The sequence below is a fragment of the Osmia bicornis genome, chromosome 15, assembly GCF_907164935.1.
Source record: "Osmia bicornis bicornis chromosome 15, iOsmBic2.1, whole genome shotgun sequence".
In the NCBI taxonomy this organism is placed as follows: domain Eukaryota; kingdom Metazoa; phylum Arthropoda; class Insecta; order Hymenoptera; family Megachilidae; genus Osmia; species Osmia bicornis.
The window spans coordinates 4,752,676-4,771,456 of record NC_060230.1 but is presented as its reverse complement, the minus strand read 5'-3'; the positions used below and the strand labels follow the sequence as shown (position 1 = coordinate 4,771,456).

Sequence of the window (18,781 nt, the reverse complement as noted above, 5' to 3'; positions counted from 1 at the left end):
ATTTATCGGGGCGAGCATAGCGCGACGCGGCGCGCCGCGGTGCACCGTCACGCGAGGTTATATCAGAGAGAAACGTTACTTACGGGTACCGACGTGCACGATCCAACTGGCGTGTTCCTCGCCAGCCACACTCTGTTCGACCATCACGTGCACGTTCCTTACGGAATCACCTCTTCCTCCTACCGTGTCACATTTACTAGGCTATCATGGCGAAAGAGGTCATTCGATCCTCGCCGCGAATATCAACGTGTTACAAACAAACAACCGGATGATAAACCGAGATCGATGATTCGCGAACGCGTACGAGACGAGGTGAAAAGGATCGAGCGAAGGGAAAAAAAAAAAATGGACGACTTCCGGGGCGACCAGAGTGGGCGACCCGATGAAATTAGCTAAAGAGAAACGTCGGGGATGGAGGTATTATCGACGGTTGGCCAGGCGAGAGGGAAAAGAGGCGGTGCCAGGCAATAATATTTCGCGTTCCGCAATTTTTTTGCCCGGCCATGGGTTCCATTCGGGGCTCATCGACGACTCGTGACGCGCCACCGGCTCTCCCGGTTCCGCCGTGGGTATTAATTCCGGGAGGGAAAGAGAGGTACGAACGGAAACAGAAGAAGGAACGAGCAGAGCGAACCGTGGAGAGGAACGAGACGAGGGAACAGGGAGAACAAAACGATGCAGAAGACCATCTATGAGATGAGAAAATAATAATAAAGTGGAAATGAGCGAGCCGGTCCATAAATTGCTCCGCTCCTTGTTAATGGTCTGGGGGCCCGAGGCGACCTCAGCTAAACGTGGCCCGGTCTGACCCGACTCTGTCCTCCCTCCCCAGTCTCTTTCTCTCTATCCCTTTCATTCTCGTTTCTTCATTCTTGTTCCCTCTTTATTTTTCTCTCGGTTCCCTCTTTCCTACGATGCTCGGGATCCGACCAAGAGGATCTGGTCCGACCCGTTCGAGGCGATCTTGGAAGGCTCATTTCTGTATTTAATGGACGTGCAGAGATGGCCACCGAGTCCCTGGGCTCCCGAGAGCCAGAAAAGAGGGACTTAAAAGGGTCCGGAGGACACAAAGGATCCACGTCGATACTCGGTACTGCCTGTGATTGGCGACCGGGCGTGGCTCGACCGACGGATATCCTGCTTCTCTTTAAACGCCGCTGCGTCCGAGGACACGTTTATATTTTACCTTTTTTCCAGTCGAACGTTCGAACTTAGGTTCGCGGAATGGGGATTATTATGTGACGGATAAGTCGTTACTTTTTCCTTACCTTTTCTTTGATATTTTGTTTAACGAAAATTGGAAAGTTTCGAAGTTTTTAGTTACTAAGAACTAATGATCTATGATTTTGGAAATAAATATTTGGAGGGGGTATGTAAGCAACCCCCGACCCAACTTTAGGATTTAAATCATTGAAAATAGCCTATAGAATTCTTCTATCTGAAGAATTAAATAACGAACCCGATAAAATGAAGTATGCAAATGTAAAATTATAAAATTTATATGCAGAACTTTCATATGTTCTTTGTTTTTTGAATCATGTCGTACTTGTTAATTTGCTCTGCAGAGGGCAGAAGCTACTGGAGATTACTCCATTGCCCTCTTGTAGAGTTTGCTGGAAACAATTTATGAATTCACATTGTAACTGAACACAATTCCTACATTACTTGCAGATAATACAAAAGAAAAATCTTAATACTTTTATAGAAATAAAAGTTTACTTATAATTAATTAATTGTTCTTCTTTTCGGAAAAAATAAATGGTATATTTCATAAAAATGTGTAAGTGTTATATTACATTTGCATACTTTTTTACAAGATTTCGGTAAAAATCAAATATATGTTGACTAGCCTGTTTGCATTTATCCATCGTTTCGAAGAACTCTGCTTCCGTGAATTGACCCACAGTGTGACAGCATATGACGTCTTTGTTCATGCTATCGAATGCATAAGTGAACTCTGCTCTAGCATCCTAATCAAAAAATAATAAATTACGAATTCTTTTTCAAAAATTCGTATGTATATATATACTAATTTGCATACCTCTAATTGATTGTTGTTAGGATCTAATATAATGTTATCAGTATTTTCCTCTATCATGCAACAGACTGCTGCAATAGTGAATTTCATTGGAACTGCAGCGTTAATAAGCGCCAGGCAGGCTGCATTGATTATGCAAGCTAACAACTTCAAATTTATATAAATTAGGATCAAATTTAATCAATGTTTCAATAGAACTATTTGAGGAACCATACCCCGCCAGAATCCTCTACTTCTTGTATGTTGATACATATAGCTGTGGCTGGATGGAAGGTCACAATTATCGCAGCTTCGCAAGTTTCTTTTATATACATTTCTGTCATCCTATCATCCACCTCTTAAAAAATCAATTAAAGACTGAGATTATTATCCGATCAATAAGGTATTCTATTCTTGAATCAGATTATTGATACTTCAACTTACTGGCAGGTCCTTTTATAGGAGTATAAGATACCTCCACAAATGCTTTGTCATAGATCATTTTTTGAAGTTTTGGTTCCACCGGTCCATAAACACCAGCAACCACTGCAGTATCTCCTAAAGTACAAACATTACTACCAAATAATAACATTTATAAAAAGTTAAGGTATATTCCTAGCAAATGGAGCATTAACTGATTTTGACATGTTATATACCGTTGGATTCATCTTGTTGAGTACATTACTAATTTCTATGTCATTATTTGCGGAAATTCGTTTTTTTGTGTAAAATTTGCTATAAACTTTCAAGAAAAAAGTATGGTTAAGTATGTTTTTGATAAACTTATGAACAGAAACAAATCACAGTCTAACTATATTAATTTTACAGAGATTCATATGTACTTATATGTACAGACCCAGTGTAAAATACAATACAACAATAAAAAATAAACAAACACCTCAATAATGTATTCAAAATCAGTGAACGGTCCATTTCCTAGGAATGTTCTAAAGTTAATTTACCTTGCATTAACATTGCCGACCCATCCGGCATAGAAAGTTGATTTAATTCGCAATTTATGGGTCGCAATACGAATTCGTTTTCTTTAGCGTCTTCACTCATGATTGTTTTTCTTTTAATTTAAAACACGTGGTGTAACAATTTTGGCGGGAAACGAGTGTCACATGGTGTCACATAGGTTAAAAAGTTACGAATAGCTAGCGTCGCTGAAAACTACAGCGCTATTCTTTGGGTCGGATAGAGTGAAACGAGCACTCAGAGGATGGTGTACAAAGCTTTCGTTTAGAAAAATAGTGAGAACTACGATTTCGTTAATTTTTCAGTCGCGAAAGACGTCAAAAAGGTAAAACAGATCACAAATTTAGTTCCTCGATCTTTCTGTAGGGCGCAGTTCATTCGTTTAATATGCTCGACAACGCAATCATTCGCAGCTCGTGTATGAAATTGAATTGTGTATTAGGTATTAAAAATACAAGAAACAGAAGACAAAGTTGAAGAGAAGACCGGAATCATGACTTCTGACATCATTTCCATATTGTCTTCAGAAATGTGTAAGCTGAAAATTTATACCCTATTTTGTCGATACAGATGCGAATCAAAATAACATATTTCTCATTTATTCTGCTTTTATGGTGATAATTTATTAAATACCATTAATATCTTAGGTATTTTTCTATCTTTTTTCTTATTTCGGTGCTTTAAAGCGAAAAAAAGTAATCTTGACCTTATTTCAATATGGCGTTCATAATTTTCAACGAATCTTTCCGTTCTTTTAATGTTAAAGTATCAAAGCAATTTGAAGTTTCTACCAATGCTTGTGATTGGTCGTCCATTATGGCGTCCTCCTATTTAGACCAATCAGATTCCTCGTTAAAGGGTGCGTTCCGCGGAGTGTGGTGGAGTGTAACAGTTCTCTTCGAAGCTTCGTCCGTTTGGCACGTGTCTGCAACAGGTAAGACTAAATTATCTTCAAATATTAAATTAAATTGCTGATCGGGTGTTAACAGTACAAACAACAGAAAGAAACATCGAAGAGAAGTCTGAATTCTTAATCTTTAACATTAATTCGGCGTTTTCGTCAAAAATATACGAGTTGAATATTTTTGCTCTCGCCGTAAATGTACAATAAGAGTGGAACAGCAGAATCTGAATTATTTTCTCTTTTATATCGTTCAATTCCTAAACATTATTCAATGTTTTTAGTCCTGTTTCACACAATTTGCTGTTTCTAATTTAATAACGTCCTTTCTTGAGCATCGTAATATTATTCCTGTTTAGACCTGTTCGTGTACTTGCTTTGGTATCGGCCATTAGCGGAATATACCGAAGAATGCCGAAGCGGTGCCGACCGGTCTTCGCTGGAAAGGAAGGTCTCGCCATTTCCCTCGCGAATGTCGAAGTGATACGACGTGTTGAGAGCATCCTTCTGCATAAATAGTAGGTGAGCATTGTATCTATTAAAATATTTTGCATAAATTATAGTTCGATCGTTTATTAATGATAACTTTATTATTGTTGATTAAATTTTATTTACATAAATTCGTGTTCCTTTTTTGTTACAGATATTTGATGGATATTGAAAGGACGGCATGACAGCTGATATGGGTTTGAAATAGAATTTTGTAAAAATTTATTGTTTTAATTTATTCTAATCAATTATTAACGTTTATTATTATTTTTTTTTCATTGAGTCGTTGTTGATTGTAAGCTTTTTTGATAATTAATTGATACCAAGGTACCAAGAAAGAAAAGATTAGAGACATTTTTGTTCTTTAATGAATTTATAAAAGAAGAATAATTAATTTTTCATTTTATTAAATAATTTTGACTAGCATTTTAATACATTTGTTTTAAATTAGAACAAAATTGAAATAATTCGTATTTTACTGCAAATGATTGCTTCTCTTCTACAATTATAAATTATTTTAAACAATGTATTTTTGTTAAATCGTAGTAATTATATTATAATATCCAGCTTTCGATGCAAGTTCAAATTAAAATAGAATCACGTTTTTAAATCACATGCTGTTTAAGCATGATTAATTATTGGACTTTGCTTATTGAAAAGAATTTGGAAAATTTATAAATTACGACGTAATAGAATTTTCAACAGTCTTTAGTATGCTTACAATTTTAACAACAGAAATCCTCTACTTTAATAAAATAGGCTACTATTTATTTAACAATGATTTTCTATTCTTATAATATTCATTGAAATAGTTATCAACAATTATTTAAAACATTTTATAATTACGATGTTATCTAGGATCAATATTCAACTTGAATAATATTCGTGTTCGTTGAAAATATTTCACGAACACTGATACTTTCATTTACACATAACAGTATTTCCTCAACTGAGCTCAATAAGAAGAATGTTGGTTTTGTTTTGTATACATTTCCACCCATCCCCAACCTCCTCACTAATCTTTTCTTCCAGGAATTGTTGTGGCCGCGCGCAAGGCGGTCGGTAGAGTCAGTGTTTGTACGAACATATTTCCAATGTTTTGATTTTTTCAAGGGTGAACTGGCCCTGAATAGAGTTGCGTTTGTACAATTAGGAATCACGCGAAAGTAGAGTCAGTGTTTGCTGCGTATTATAAAATATTTTCTAGAGCATCGCGGCTCTGATTTTTCTTTTTCCATCGCGAAAGTAGATTCTACAATTGTTCGCCGGAAATTATTCACGGTCGCGTTACTAGTACTTTATATCTTTATTTTTAATTTTTTTTTTTATTGCTCGATATATCCGGTATTAGAGTCATGGCACCACTGAAGAGGAGTCTTGGGCGTTGCTCCATAAGGAAAGAGTGTAAGTATCTTATTACTTTATTTAATTAATTTTAATTCAAGTAGAATAATTTACAATTTCAACACTTGATAATTGAGAGTTCTTTTTCATTGCTAATATTTGATAAAATCCAAATTTATATATAATTTTATTACAATAAGAATTGATAATTTTCAAAATTAACCGTAGTTCTTCTTTTTTTGTTACAGATGAATTTTTGAACTTTGGCGAGTTCCTGGATATTCCTGATGGCTTCCGTCTTCTCCTGTAAGGGAACCTCCTACCTGGTGTGCATCCTCCTACCTAGTTGTTGAGCATCCTTCTACTTGACTGCCGGGAGAAGAGTATATCTGCGAACGGTGAGTCGCATGTTTTATGGTTCCTCCGGTACCCAATCATGTCGTAGGACGAATGGTCCGAATCGACACGGGTACTGGTTGTATACGTGGTAGGCTAGCACAGTGACCATGGGTATGATTATACATACTCATGAGTAGTAACATTTTTATTGTGTTTTATTTCATTTAGTTCAGGCTAGGTCTTCTTGTACACCGCGTTTTAATATAATTTCAATTCCACATATTCCAATAGCTATTTATGAAATATATGAATGCTTTTAAATGTTCTTAAATGTTCTTAAATGTGGAATATGAAATATTTTAATACCGAAACAATTTTATTTAGTTTGTCTGTAATAGAGAAGTTAAATACTATAAGGTTCAAAGCAATATAATATTGATAGTATTATGTAATATGTATACTGGATATACATATTAATGATGCTATTACATTGATTTAATTACATTTTATACATAATAGATTCAAATAAAATTTGAGAATTTTTTCCGAGTAGTTTAACTTATTTACACGTTCATGAAAAAATGAACAATTTATGTGCAAGAAGACAATTCGTGACGGGTAGACTTCCAAGTCAGAGTGATCTATTTCAACAGATTTTGCATATTCTTGAAAAATTACTCTGAGTAGGGAGTCGCCCGAGGATGTTTTAATTTTTTACTAATTTTCATAATAAATTCTTTTATTATTGTAAAGAATTCTTAATTAGTCATTTTGCTTTTAATAAAATATCAAATTCAATTTTGACATTAAATTCCTTTTTATTAGAGTTTTGCCTTTATTAAATTAGTGTTGCGAAAAATTTCCAGCGCGGGAGTAAATATGACGATGCACTGACTAGTATTCGGTGGGAATCCTTTTGGTTTTTAATCTCAATCCTATGTATTATTTAATTAATCAAATTAGTTACAAGGATTCCGCGGCATAAGACCGTGAACACCATCTCTGGGAGATATACCCATGCATTACTAGGCCTTTGCAGGCGCAGCTTTAGAATACGGAGCATATGCAAATATGTTACCATATTCTAAACTGTAGTCCTTTTGTCTATACTATGGGCGTCCGTCAATCTGACACCGTTGGATGCAACGTGTTGGACGGGCGGGTAGCGCTCTTAGCGAAGGGGTGCACTCTGTCCTGGCGTTACGACGTCCAGGCGGGGTGGGTGGTATGTAGCGTCTGGCGTAAGACTAGGAGGCGTGAGACCCTTCGTTGCCAGCTGATATTAGCAGTGTACCATGTTTGCGTCATAGTTGCTCTATGATATTTTACTTTTTAGTATTTGTTCTTAAAGCTTTATATTTACAAAGTCGAGTCACTTTTATTAAAATATTGAAATATTAACCCGTTAGATGTTTATGTACTAATCATGTTTGTAGATCAGGATTTTCAGGTTTAACCCCTTCCGTGTTTATTGCCAAAGCCCATTCACGTGCTCAGGTGCTACTTGGATGGGTAGAGGCAATGGGCACGATGACCTAGTTCATAAGAATAATAATTAATAAGCGGCTGGCATTGTGTTAGTATATCGTGCACGACGTAATTTCCACATATGGTGAGTGTGTTTTTAGGCTGTGGGATTGCGTCGGTTTAGTAACTTTTTCATTTAACTTTTAATTTGAAATAATATTTTATTCAACAAGATGTACGATGAACGTATAAACCTAATACTATTGTTATCATTACTATTACCATGATTACTACCATTACTATGAAATATTCTATATCAAAGTAGTTAATTAAATTTTGTAATTATGATTATACGCAATGATTGCTAGCCTTGCCAGACGATTTCAGTGAAAAATGGTACGTACCGTAGAGTGTGATGTGAGATGAAACTCGGGTGACGGAGGCGTCCCGGGACGTTCTCCCTAGTTTAGGCTCTTGCGCCCGGGTGGAGTGTATGGGGGTCGTGGAATGAATTTTTGTGAGAATGTGAATTTGCCTTTTTTAAATATAGCGTTAGGTAGGTAGGTAGTATACCTTCTGGTGTGTGTGATAGATTGTAAGTAGGTACGGCCGGGACAGGTTGTCACAGTCTCTTGGTCGGGTAGGCGCGATTTCGCGTGATCAACCTGTACCTGGAATATATTTGAAGAATTGACGATACAATCGATACGAACGGAGTATGTCGTTCGTCTTCGATACTATCTGTACAATTTTTCAAATTTTTGGCAACTTCATAAGTTGTCATACGCGATCGCGATGGCACGAAACGCATTAGTTCTGCTCGAGCACGGCACGTGTGCACGAACAACGATTTATATAAAGTCCTTTTTCGTCCACGTGTCAATTAAAGTTTCGCGATTTTTCTTTTTTGTTGATTGTTTTTTTTTTTGTTTTGCGAATTTGCAAGTCTCGAGCTTTAGATATAAGTTTCAGGTGGGTGGACCGCCCGAAGAAAGAAAAGGCTATATGCCGAAGCGCCCAGACAAACTGTCTTTCAAGAGGGGAACTATTAATGATTTTGCATCCTTTTGCAAAAAAGGATGGGAAATCATTATCGTTACTATTTTGTCACTGTGCTCGCCTGTAGTTGTAGTTTTGTAATTTCAGGACAAGAGGGGGCCCGTGACCCCCATGATTTTGGGCAAATCGCGTTTTCAATTTAGTGTTGCGGATATTGACCACGGTTCAATTTAGTGTTGCGAATGAATATCGATCACGGTTCAATTTAATGTTGCGTATGCATGATTATCGTGATTTTTATTTAGTGTTTCTTTCTTGCATTGCTTTAAAATAGAATTTAACTTTTCAATATTGATTGCTTTAAGATTTTTGAGAGTTTTGCTTTTTAATGTTCATTGCTGTAGTGTTGCGAGTAATAGATTCACGGTTTGAGAATCCCCTTTTTTTGCATTTTAATTACATGTCTGTTCAAGATAGCGTTGCGAATGACATTAGCGCGATTGTTTCCCAGTGTTGCGACTTATAAATACGCGATTGCTTTGCATTAGTTTATAGAGTTCCTTGCTAATTAGTGTTGCGGTAATGAATATTCGCGTTTTGCATTAGAGTTGCGATATATGATGAAATGCCCAAAAACGATCCAGTGGAGTTGCCATGGTCCTTAAGGCAGCTATGGACCAGCTGCCGTGATTCAGCCTTGGATTGGCTGTACCCCCTTTTTAGATTAGTGTTGCGTCTTACAAAATTCGGTAGATTTGAGTAGTGTTGCGTTACAGTTCGCGTTTTCTCTTTTTTTCTTTTTTTCAGCTTAGTGTTGCGCATAATGAAGCAGCCTTCACGCGTATGCTTTTGTACATATTATATAATTAATGAAATTAGTGTTGCGAGTAAAAAATTCACGGTTTGAGAATCCCCCTTTTCTACATTTTAATTGTATGTCTGTTAAAGATAGTGTTGCGAATGACATTAGCGCGATTGTTTCCCAGCGTTGCGACTTATAAATACGCGATTGCTTTGCATTAGTTTATAGAGTTCCCTCCTAATTAGTGTTGCGGTAATGAATATTCGCGTTTTGCATTAGAAATGCCCAAAAAGGATCCAGTGGAGTTGCCATGGTCCATAAGGCAGCTATGGACCAGCTGCCGTGGTACAGCCTAGGATTGGCTGTACCCCTTTTTTAGATTAGTGTTGCGTCTTACAAAATTCGGTAGCTTTGAGTTGTGTTGCGTTACAGTTCGCGTTTTCTCTTTTTTTCTTTTTTTCAGCTTAGCGTTGCGCATAATGGAGCAGCCTTCACGCGTACGCTTTTGTACATATATAATTAATGAAATTAGTGTTGCGAATGAATTCGCGATTGTTAATTAGTGGAAGTAACTATGACTCACATTCGGTGGGAGTCCTTTTAAGGATTCCGCGGCCTGAGACCGTGAACACCATCTCATGGGAGACAAACCCATGCATTACTAGGCCTTTGCAGGCGTAGCTTTAGAATACGGAGCATATGCAAATATGTTACCATATTCTAAACTGCAGTCCTTTTGTCTATACTATGGGCGTCCGTCAATCTGACACCGTTGGATGCAACGTGTTGGACGGGCGGGTAGCGCTCTTAGCGAAGGGGTGCACTCTGTCCTGGCGTTACGACGTCCAGGCGGGGTGGGTGGTATGTAGCGTCTGGCGTAAGACTAGGGGGCGTGAAACCCTTCGTTGCCAGCCGGTGTTTTGTCATAGTTCAGAATGTTTGCAATTTTGAAATTAGTGTTGCGTGTGATTTCGGTTTGTTTCATAGGGTTTGCTTAGGGATTGCTCTTATGGGCAGTCAAATTTTTCTTTTCAGGTTCCCCTGTACCCTCCCTCCCACTGCCCCGACCCCATTCTTTTTTCTTCCCTTTTTTTAATTTTGAAAATTTTGAGCATTCGGTTATTGGAAATACTGTTAAATAATATATGAATTTAATGTTTTGAGAATATTATTAAATACGATAAAGTTTTAAATAGATCTTTATTCAAAGTTTTATTTAAAATGGATGTTCAATTTATTTTATGATGATTGGTGATAAATTATTTCAAGGAATATTTGTTCATTTGAGATAGCTTATTAAATTTTAATTTTACTTTATTTAAATAAAAGTAGTGGATAATTGTTGTTCAAGTTGTTCAGTTTTAAGTTTTAATCGCGGTGTTTCATTTCAAGCTACGGAGAAGCTAATTAAATTACTTTTATAAATTTTCAAATTCTTTTTCTGAAAAGCAAAGTCCACTCGTGATTTTCTTTTCAGTTTTTCCATTTACAATAAATTTGCATTGAAAGGTGAATAATATAATGCAATAAAGTCAAGTAGAGTCATGGTTGTATGTACGTATATTGCAGTAAAAGATAGTTGTTTCAATTAAAATATCGTGTACTGTTTGTTAACAAATGAACGAATATTAGATACTAGAAAATGAAAAATAATTAATCCTTTTACATCAAATCACTTATTGAGTGACGATATATTTTTCTAAATCTTTTTTTTCTTTATTTTGGTACAGAAATTGTATTGATGTTCCTTCTTTTCATTGGAAATGAATTATTAACAATGACTCTGATTTTTGTAAAATTTAGATTGTACTAATGCATTTTCTTTCCAGCTATTAAACTTTTTGTCTTGATATGGATTCAATTAATAAGTTTCTGTTGCAGAGAAATATCTCAGGACGTATTTTGGTAATTAATCCTTTTTAGTTTGTTTCAAGAAGTATTCTGGTATTAAGGTAATATGAGTCTTATTATTTTTAAAAATTGTATCTAATCCTTTTTAGTCTGTTTCAAAAAGTATTCTAGTATTAATGTAATACGAGTCTTATTATTTTTTCAAATTGTATCTAATCTTTCGTAGTTTGTTTCAGGAAGTATTCTGGTGAGGACAACAAGATCAACAAATCCATCGTATTTATTTATTTAAGTATATCCCTTTAAATTTTTATATAAACACGTTGTAAGTTTATGGTTGTGTAGAATGATTATACCTTAATATTACGATATAATCGTCAAACACTGCAGTGTTTAATTAGGAAGCGTTAGATTTAAGCGAATTTTTAATATAATTACGAGCGCTCGTATAATCAAGTATTCTTAGTAATATAAGTATGTAGGACAAATATGCAATTGCATATTTATTAATTACAGATCTGTAATCAAAATCAAAATTAAAAAATGTTGCAATAGGAATAAAAAGCAAAAATGTATGTAGATATATGTATAGATAAGTAGATAAGTAGATCGTGAATACAAATAATGCACCTTTTGTTGTTCGTTTGCACAACAGCCGAAACGTTTTGCAAATGTGCATCAAGAGGATGATGTTATTATTGAATAGAAGTAAAAATTTGCATAAATGGAGGGTGGATGGGACGAGGTAGGGCGGGTCTCCACCCGCAGCAACCTCCCCGTGGTGAGACCTGGGCAATCGTTATTATTTGATGACTAATTAATAACTGTATCATTATTTCTATGGTACATTTATTAATTATGCAGCAAATAATACGAGCGAATTGGCTGCGAAATTTATGCTTTTCTTTGTATTTAATCGCTGTTATATTTTTTTTCAGGAACTACACATTTGAGATTCTGAAGTGTACCACATTGCAACCATAATTTTACGGGAAGAAAATTAATAATAATTAATGTAGGTGAGGTAGTATAGTATGCCGTTAGTTGGATGCAATAACTGAGGTGGCGTTTGAATCAGTTTCTGTTCAGCTTAATTTTCAATCAAACATGGACTGTTTTACCGATGCGGAATTTGAAGTTCGGCCTCGACGCCGCTTTCAGAATACAAAAGCTCAACAAAGGCAACTGAAAGTTGTGGCTTTCACAAATAAAAATAAACTTGATAAACTATAGAAATATCCTGTACCATAGACTGCCATTGACACAATATAAAATATTTTATCTCTCGCGCGGTTCGAGAATAGTACCTCCTGCGACATCTTTCAGTAATCTGCAGAACAAAGTATCAACTTCATAATTCATAATGAGAATAAATGTAAATACATAATATATCCTTCTAATTCATTATGTATCATTGTAAAACATTTTATAAATGTCAATGAGACTCAAAAGTCTCTTATTTCTCAAAAAATACAATTTTCAGTTTCGTTAGTTTCACCACTCACCATAGGATAGCACTAGTGGTACCATTTTCAAAATCGCGCCTTGATATACAATTAAAAACGTATTAAAATATATCTTTTAAAAAATATTTAGCTTATTAAATTCATTACTTTACAATACCATAGCGTCTTCTCTTAGTACTATATAAATTCAGTAGTTATAAAATTCTGATGAGGAAAGTAATCCTCCGGATCATGAGGGTCACAGTAGCCTCCCCAAACTTTAGACTGTCATGAAATAATTAGTTTATCCTATGTTTTTGTCTGTGCTTAAAGTTATTCTCTGAAAATATATATGTAAATCTGTTCCACCACCAGTTTTGAATTATTACTACATCAGTAATGCAGTTACTTGAATCATTCATCTTCATCCTCCTCCTCTTCTTCTTCCTCGTCCAATGCCTCTTCTTCTTCTTCACCTGAAAATGAAACTCAGGCTCGTGTAATTCAGCATAAAACCCACTATTTTTAATTGATCCTCTTACCCATTGGTAAAGGAGGTGGTGGTGGTGGCAATTTTGAAATTCGATAGGCCTCCTCCTCCTCGAAGGTGGGATCCTTAATCTCCATAATCTCAGGACCAACTTTGTACTGATCCTGGACAGGTGGCATCCATGGTGGGCTATAGTTGTAAGCGGTGTATTTCTGAGCCCAGCCGATGTACAAGTTAGCGACACGCCTGCGAATCGACATCATTAAACTGACATTAGCGTCGTTTCCCGCGCATTAATTTCCCTCTAACGCGCCATAATTCCTTTCTTTCTCCGTTAGTTCGTCCTACGATAATATCGTTACCCTGGTGGGGTCATTGTACTCTGTTTCTTCGATACATGGCCAGGAATTTATATTCGTCGACCGCCATAAATATCGTAGATATCACGGGGCTGCTTAATGGAAAATCATTATTGAACACGAGCCAGAGTGCACGCACCTTCCAGAGGCGAACGCGAACGCTCCCGGCCAAATGTTCGATCGAATTAACGCGACAGCAAGGTCTGGCAGTATTCGAGAAGACTGCGTTCCTGTCCAAGGTGTTATTGTATCTACAACAGCATCCTCTGACAAGGGAGTTAAAAGGGGTGGTCCAACCTCTTTTTTAACTCCGCCCAACCCCTCTTCTTCTTCCCTTTCTTCTTCTTCGTCTAATTCCTCTTCCTCTCCCATTCCTCCCTAAAAATGATATTTAGGAATAATAATTTTCCAAAGCAAAACAAAATTTTCTTAATTCATCTTCTGTTATAAGTTTCGACTAGCCTGATCATCGTCTCTTCGGGGATCCCACCAAACAATCCGACCTTGTTTTAAAATATAAGGAGCATGGTGACACCAGTTTGACATAGAGGGGTCGATCAAGTCCTTAATAGGTCGAGGATCGTAGTGCACATTCTCAGATAGTGCTCCTGCTATACTTCCAAGGAAAAAGGATTCACTATTTCCATAATATCTTCTCGTTATTTAAAGAATCCTAGAGTATTACTTTCTGCAACTTCCTCTCCCAGTTCCTCCTCTTCGTCTTCTCCGCCAAAGGTGTAGAAGCCAATCGGCGAAACCAACGTAGCTGCGCTGATCCTGGCTATTTGCGCGCGGAGATAATTTTTTTCCTTTCCCGGAAAAGGTGGGAAAGTGTAAAACTACAAGAAGAATAGTCAGGTTTAAGCGTTTCCGTATAACGTCCTCGGTAACGATCACGTACCGGTGTATCTAAATTTCCGGTGCAATAGCGAACAATCTGTCGTGCAATTACTATCTGCTGGGGAGTAACTGGTGGAAGTTCGATCCACTTGTCCAAACCTGGTTCGTTGCATACAAAATACACCTGGAACAAAGTGGGTCATCGGGTTTGATGGAAACAAGCACCGTGTTTTGCATTGCATATTAACCTCTTCCGATATAACGCACATTTATTATTGTTTAAGACTTAACATAATGTTTCTGGTTCAATTTATATCTGTGTTTTAGATAAAAGATTTTTCGAGTTTATACTTTAGTATTCACTCCACTTCCTATTCTCTCTGAAGGTACTTCCGGTGGCGGTTTCCACGAATGAGTAGGCAGGGGTGGAAAGACAAGCTTTAATCCCTCCTCTTTTTCGTCTGTTGCTTCAGCTTCTTCAGCATCTCCCTCTGCTTCTTTTTCTGCAGTTTCAGTAGTTTCTTCTGCAACTCTCCTCGTTTCTTCCGCTTTAGCTTCCTCTTCCTGCCGCTTCTGTTCTTCCTCTTCTGTTATTTTCTATAGGCACGTTAACGAGATTCAGAAAACGTTTTGCTTTCTCTTCGAGGCAGTTAATTTTAACAATATTTCAGATGAATTTTCTACAATTTCATGTTATGAAATTTTGTACACTTCCGAATTATACTAGCCTGTAGTCTGCTATTCAATTCTTCCGGTTGCAGATCTGCCTCCACTACGTAATAATTTTTTGGGTTTCCAAGGATTTTCCCCCAAAATCTGTGACCAAAAAATCTGTCATCCTTGAAATTTGTCACTTATGAAATATTTTGTATATACCTGACGTTTTCTATAGGAGTTTCGCTCATAAGTTTTCTAATAGATAAATTAAGCACCACCATCTCGCTACGAGGTAATCCCACATTGGTTTGTTCAAAATAATATAAAAGATCCAACATATTTGGCTTCTTTTTTCTCTTGTCTTCTTCTCCTTCTTCCTCTTCTTCAGCCTGCCTCTCTTGTTCACCTGCATCCATACCTTGGACATCCTACAATTGCAGCAAGAAAGATCAAATTCTTATTAAAATATCTGGATCATTAATTCTATTTCGATTATCCATACTTTGAACAGCTTTATGAGGTTCTTGGCTTCTTTATACTGCACGGGTGGTACGTACAAATCCCGAAGATGATTATCTTCAGTTTTAAACCTCTCTTCCTTCACTTTCCTGCTGATTTCTTCGAAAATATCCACCACATTCCTTGGTCTCTCAGCGAGTATCTTAGCTAACACTTCCGTCAAGTGATCGTAACTATGATCCATAGAAAATAGTTCGTAAGCGGATTTTAAGTGTTATCAAATAATAGGATAAACTTGTGCCATGTTATTTAATACTTTGAAGCCTGCAATTTCATATTTTTCTATTTCTTTTTATAATGAAAGATAAATTTCAGAGCTTTCACTATATATACTGCAAAATTATTAATTTTTTAAATGATAATTTTTCAATGAATCGAATCTGTCAACTCACAGACTATCACCTGACTCTGGACTATGTTTCTGCAGATACTTTTTAGCTCTTCTTATATCATGATCGATGCAGGGAATGTCATCTGGTGGTACCTCTTCGATATTATAACTATACGCCATTTTAATATCAATTTATTTTCACCCTCAATGCATCCCTCATTATATATCCCCAGTTTTGATCATCCGTCGAGAACGTAATTGGAACTCTAATATCCTGTCATCGTAACACAAAAAGCATCGCGTATCGCTGACAGACGATGTCGATCCTCTTCTATTTTTTTCTCTTCTTTTATTTTCAACGCATAATCAGCATCATTCATCCGTTTCAGAGGCGTAGCTTCATCACTACGGTTTCGAAAGCGTTATCTAATGACCCAAATATATTAACGAACCCAAAACGTTCCCTAATCAACTCGAAATTAATTAAACCTACCTCGATGATAAGCGTGTCTCTTTTGATCAGTTTGATTTCTGTTTCCTGGAACGATGAACTACGGAGATAGGAAATGTCGCATATATCATTTGTATCTCAAATAATAAAAAAGTCAGTATCATTATTCTAAGAATAAAAAGATTGATCAATATTTTATCACGCGAAAAAGAATAACTTAGCGCATATGAAACAAAAAAATTATTACAAGTAGATCCTTACATGCAGATGGAAATTTGAAATTTACATTAATCAACAAATTTTGGTTGAAGAAAATTTCTTTTGCTAGAAAAATTGTTCGGTATTGTAAACTTTGAATTTGTGTAAATTGTATAAACATGTAAATCCAGCTTGAAGACGGAAGAATGAATGTACGGCTGACATGAATGGCCATATCTATCTGAATGAAATTAAATCGCACGCGCCGCTTTCTATCAGGCTGCATCCTGGAGCACGATTATCGTCTATCGTTTGCCCTAAATAGAAACGTTGATTCTCGAGGTCACTAGCTGCTTCCTCTGACGCCCATCCCTCGTTCTGTGCAATAGGACACGTGTCCTTCCTTCGGAAAAAGTGATAGAGAACGGGTCGACTCGATTTTTTATCCTCAAAGAAGTTCATATATCAATTTGATTCAGCTCTGTAGCACAAATTTCATTCGATTTCAATTAAATTCGCAATAATTGAGCAATAATTTGCGAGAACTGTAATTAAACTTCAAAGTTCTCGCGCACAGCGGAAATACAAAATTACGCAACGAAAATTACAGAACTGAAAATAACTGAGATTGTACAGTCACCGAAAAGGTTTTGAAATTAGTTCAACGAGAGGAACTTAACGAAGTTACAAGCGTTGAACTTCTAGCGAACACTTCACTAAAATATCTACCCGCTTATTTAAATAAATACACCGCTCCCGTCGTTCTCAATGAAAATTTACGAACGAGATCACGTTTGTTTGGACAGCCCCTTTTTAGAAATGTTTATTTCCCTCAACACGACTAATTTCTCCTGTTACGTGTACCATGATTTATTTCATACGATTTAACATTAGCAATTTCATTTCATCACTTAACAAATGAATAACTTGGTAAATATTTCAAACATTCAAATTATGATCATTTATCATATTGCAAAATTTATTGAGGATCAATATTATTAAAAACACTCCAGTGAAATAAATGGTAATATTTGTAAAATTTGCAATATTGTCAATATTATGAAAATTATGTAAACTGAGTAATATACCACGCGTCATTTAAACAGTTTTATTTTTAGATACACGTTACATACTCGTATCGTAATGAATCACATTGAGATATGACAAACAAAGATAAGGTGCATCAATGCAATCTTCGCAGAATATTAAATTTTCCATTTTTCCTCGTTGGAAGTAAAAAAGTATTACGTTGAAAAGAATATACGTCAATATTGTGAACACAAAGTTTCATATGCTTAACGTTTACAAATATTCCTACAATATTTAACATTATACATCATTTTTGTTGTTTTGTTTGCAAGATGCAGCCACGTTTGATCTCGTCGATCAAAGCGTATGCCAGCAGCTGCATGTTTACAGTTTTATGTAACGCTTGACAATATCCTGAGCCACGAGTCTCAGTTCAACAACCTCGATCTTCACTTTATAATGTTGCTCCAAAAGCTCTTTAACAATTTCGATTTTTAAACTACTTCCAATCGAACCTATATCATTTATAATATTTGTTATGAAACTGTTGTTCATTTAATTTTCTCAGCGGTGTTGCTGTTAACGCGAAATCAATGGTATCGCACAATTTCAGCATCGGTCTAACAATTGGCGTGTACCAATTAACTGGACGCAATCGCGTTCGATAATCGTGCATCCGCGGTTTTGGAATCGCTGGGATTATAGAAATTCGCGGCGCTATCAGTTAGTCGGACGTGCGACTCGATTTATCATCGGGCGAATTCGTCAGCTAGAGATCGATCAGTTAGAGGGGTCAAACCACGGCAAGTGGTGGATTTTCGGCGATCGAATCGCTAATAATCCGAGCTTTCGCAATTTCGCGAACGATATAACAGGTGCTACCTGCGAGGGAGCAACGCGCGCGCGACAGAGATGTGACCATCGTTGATTAAATATCAATAATCGAAATGGGAAGCAGCGAAATGAAACGCGGAATTTAACAAACAATTTATACGATTTCATTTATTCGGTAGTTGTAGTTAATAATGAAAATGTGTAACTGTCAAGTACATTTGTGTATTTTAAATGTATCAGATTCTTTATCTTTTTTCTATATAACAGTATCGTTACTTTTTGTGTTCTAGATAGTATGAAATACGGTGTCAGATTATTTAAATAACACCTCTAAATTTTGTTACACCGCTGCTGAAATTTCTCTTTTGCATTTGATACTTTATTAAAATTTTATATTTATGAAGATCAGATTTTTAATTAAATTCAGCTTATCAACAACTA

At 36.2% G+C, this 18,781-nt stretch overlaps 2 protein-coding genes across 2 annotated transcripts; both read right to left on the bottom strand.

The window, feature by feature from the left end:
- Positions 1-1,766: 1,766 nt before the first annotated feature.
- LOC114875328 (exosome complex component RRP46) lies at positions 1,767-3,343 on the bottom strand. The gene is made up of 5 exons (XM_029185484.2): positions 2,980-3,343; positions 2,462-2,575; positions 2,254-2,375; positions 2,042-2,185; positions 1,767-1,970 (listed from the first exon to the last, which is right to left on the bottom strand). The coding sequence occupies exons 1-5, from the start codon at positions 3,077-3,079 to the stop codon at positions 1,788-1,790; spliced, it is 663 nt and encodes a 220-aa protein (XP_029041317.1). The 5' UTR covers positions 3,080-3,343; the 3' UTR covers positions 1,767-1,787.
- Positions 3,344-13,046: 9,703 nt separating this feature from the next.
- On the bottom strand, positions 13,047-16,008 carry LOC114875333 (radial spoke head protein 6 homolog A). The gene is made up of 11 exons (XM_046288964.1): positions 15,890-16,008; positions 15,481-15,670; positions 15,198-15,406; positions 15,050-15,137; positions 14,673-14,918; positions 14,383-14,505; positions 14,167-14,320; positions 13,940-14,092; positions 13,621-13,855; positions 13,175-13,368; positions 13,047-13,108 (listed from the first exon to the last, which is right to left on the bottom strand). Exons 1-11 carry the CDS (start codon positions 16,006-16,008, stop codon positions 13,047-13,049), a joined length of 1,773 nt encoding a protein of 590 aa, XP_046144920.1.
- Between the last annotated feature and the right edge of the window lie 2,773 nt (positions 16,009-18,781).

Coding starts and splice junctions, on each gene's coding strand:
- LOC114875328 (XM_029185484.2), bottom strand. CDS start 3,079: ATGAGTGAAGACGCTAAAGAAAACGAATTCGTATTGCGACCCATAAAT. Junction 2,376..2,461: donor TCCTATAAAAGGACCTGCCA/GTAAGTTGAAGT, acceptor TGATTTTTTAAG/AGGTGGATGATAGGATGACA. Junction 1,971..2,041: donor CTAACAACAATCAATTAGAG/GTATGCAAATTA, acceptor TTTTTTGATTAG/GATGCTAGAGCAGAGTTCAC.
- LOC114875333 (XM_046288964.1), bottom strand. CDS start 16,008: ATGGCGTATAGTTATAATATCGAAGAGGTACCACCAGATGACATTCCC. Junction 15,671..15,889: donor CCAGAGTCAGGTGATAGTCT/GTGAGTTGACAG, acceptor TATGGATCATAG/TTACGATCACTTGACGGAAG. Junction 14,919..15,049: donor AATTGAATAGCAGACTACAG/GCTAGTATAATT, acceptor ACGTGCCTATAG/AAAATAACAGAAGAGGAAGA.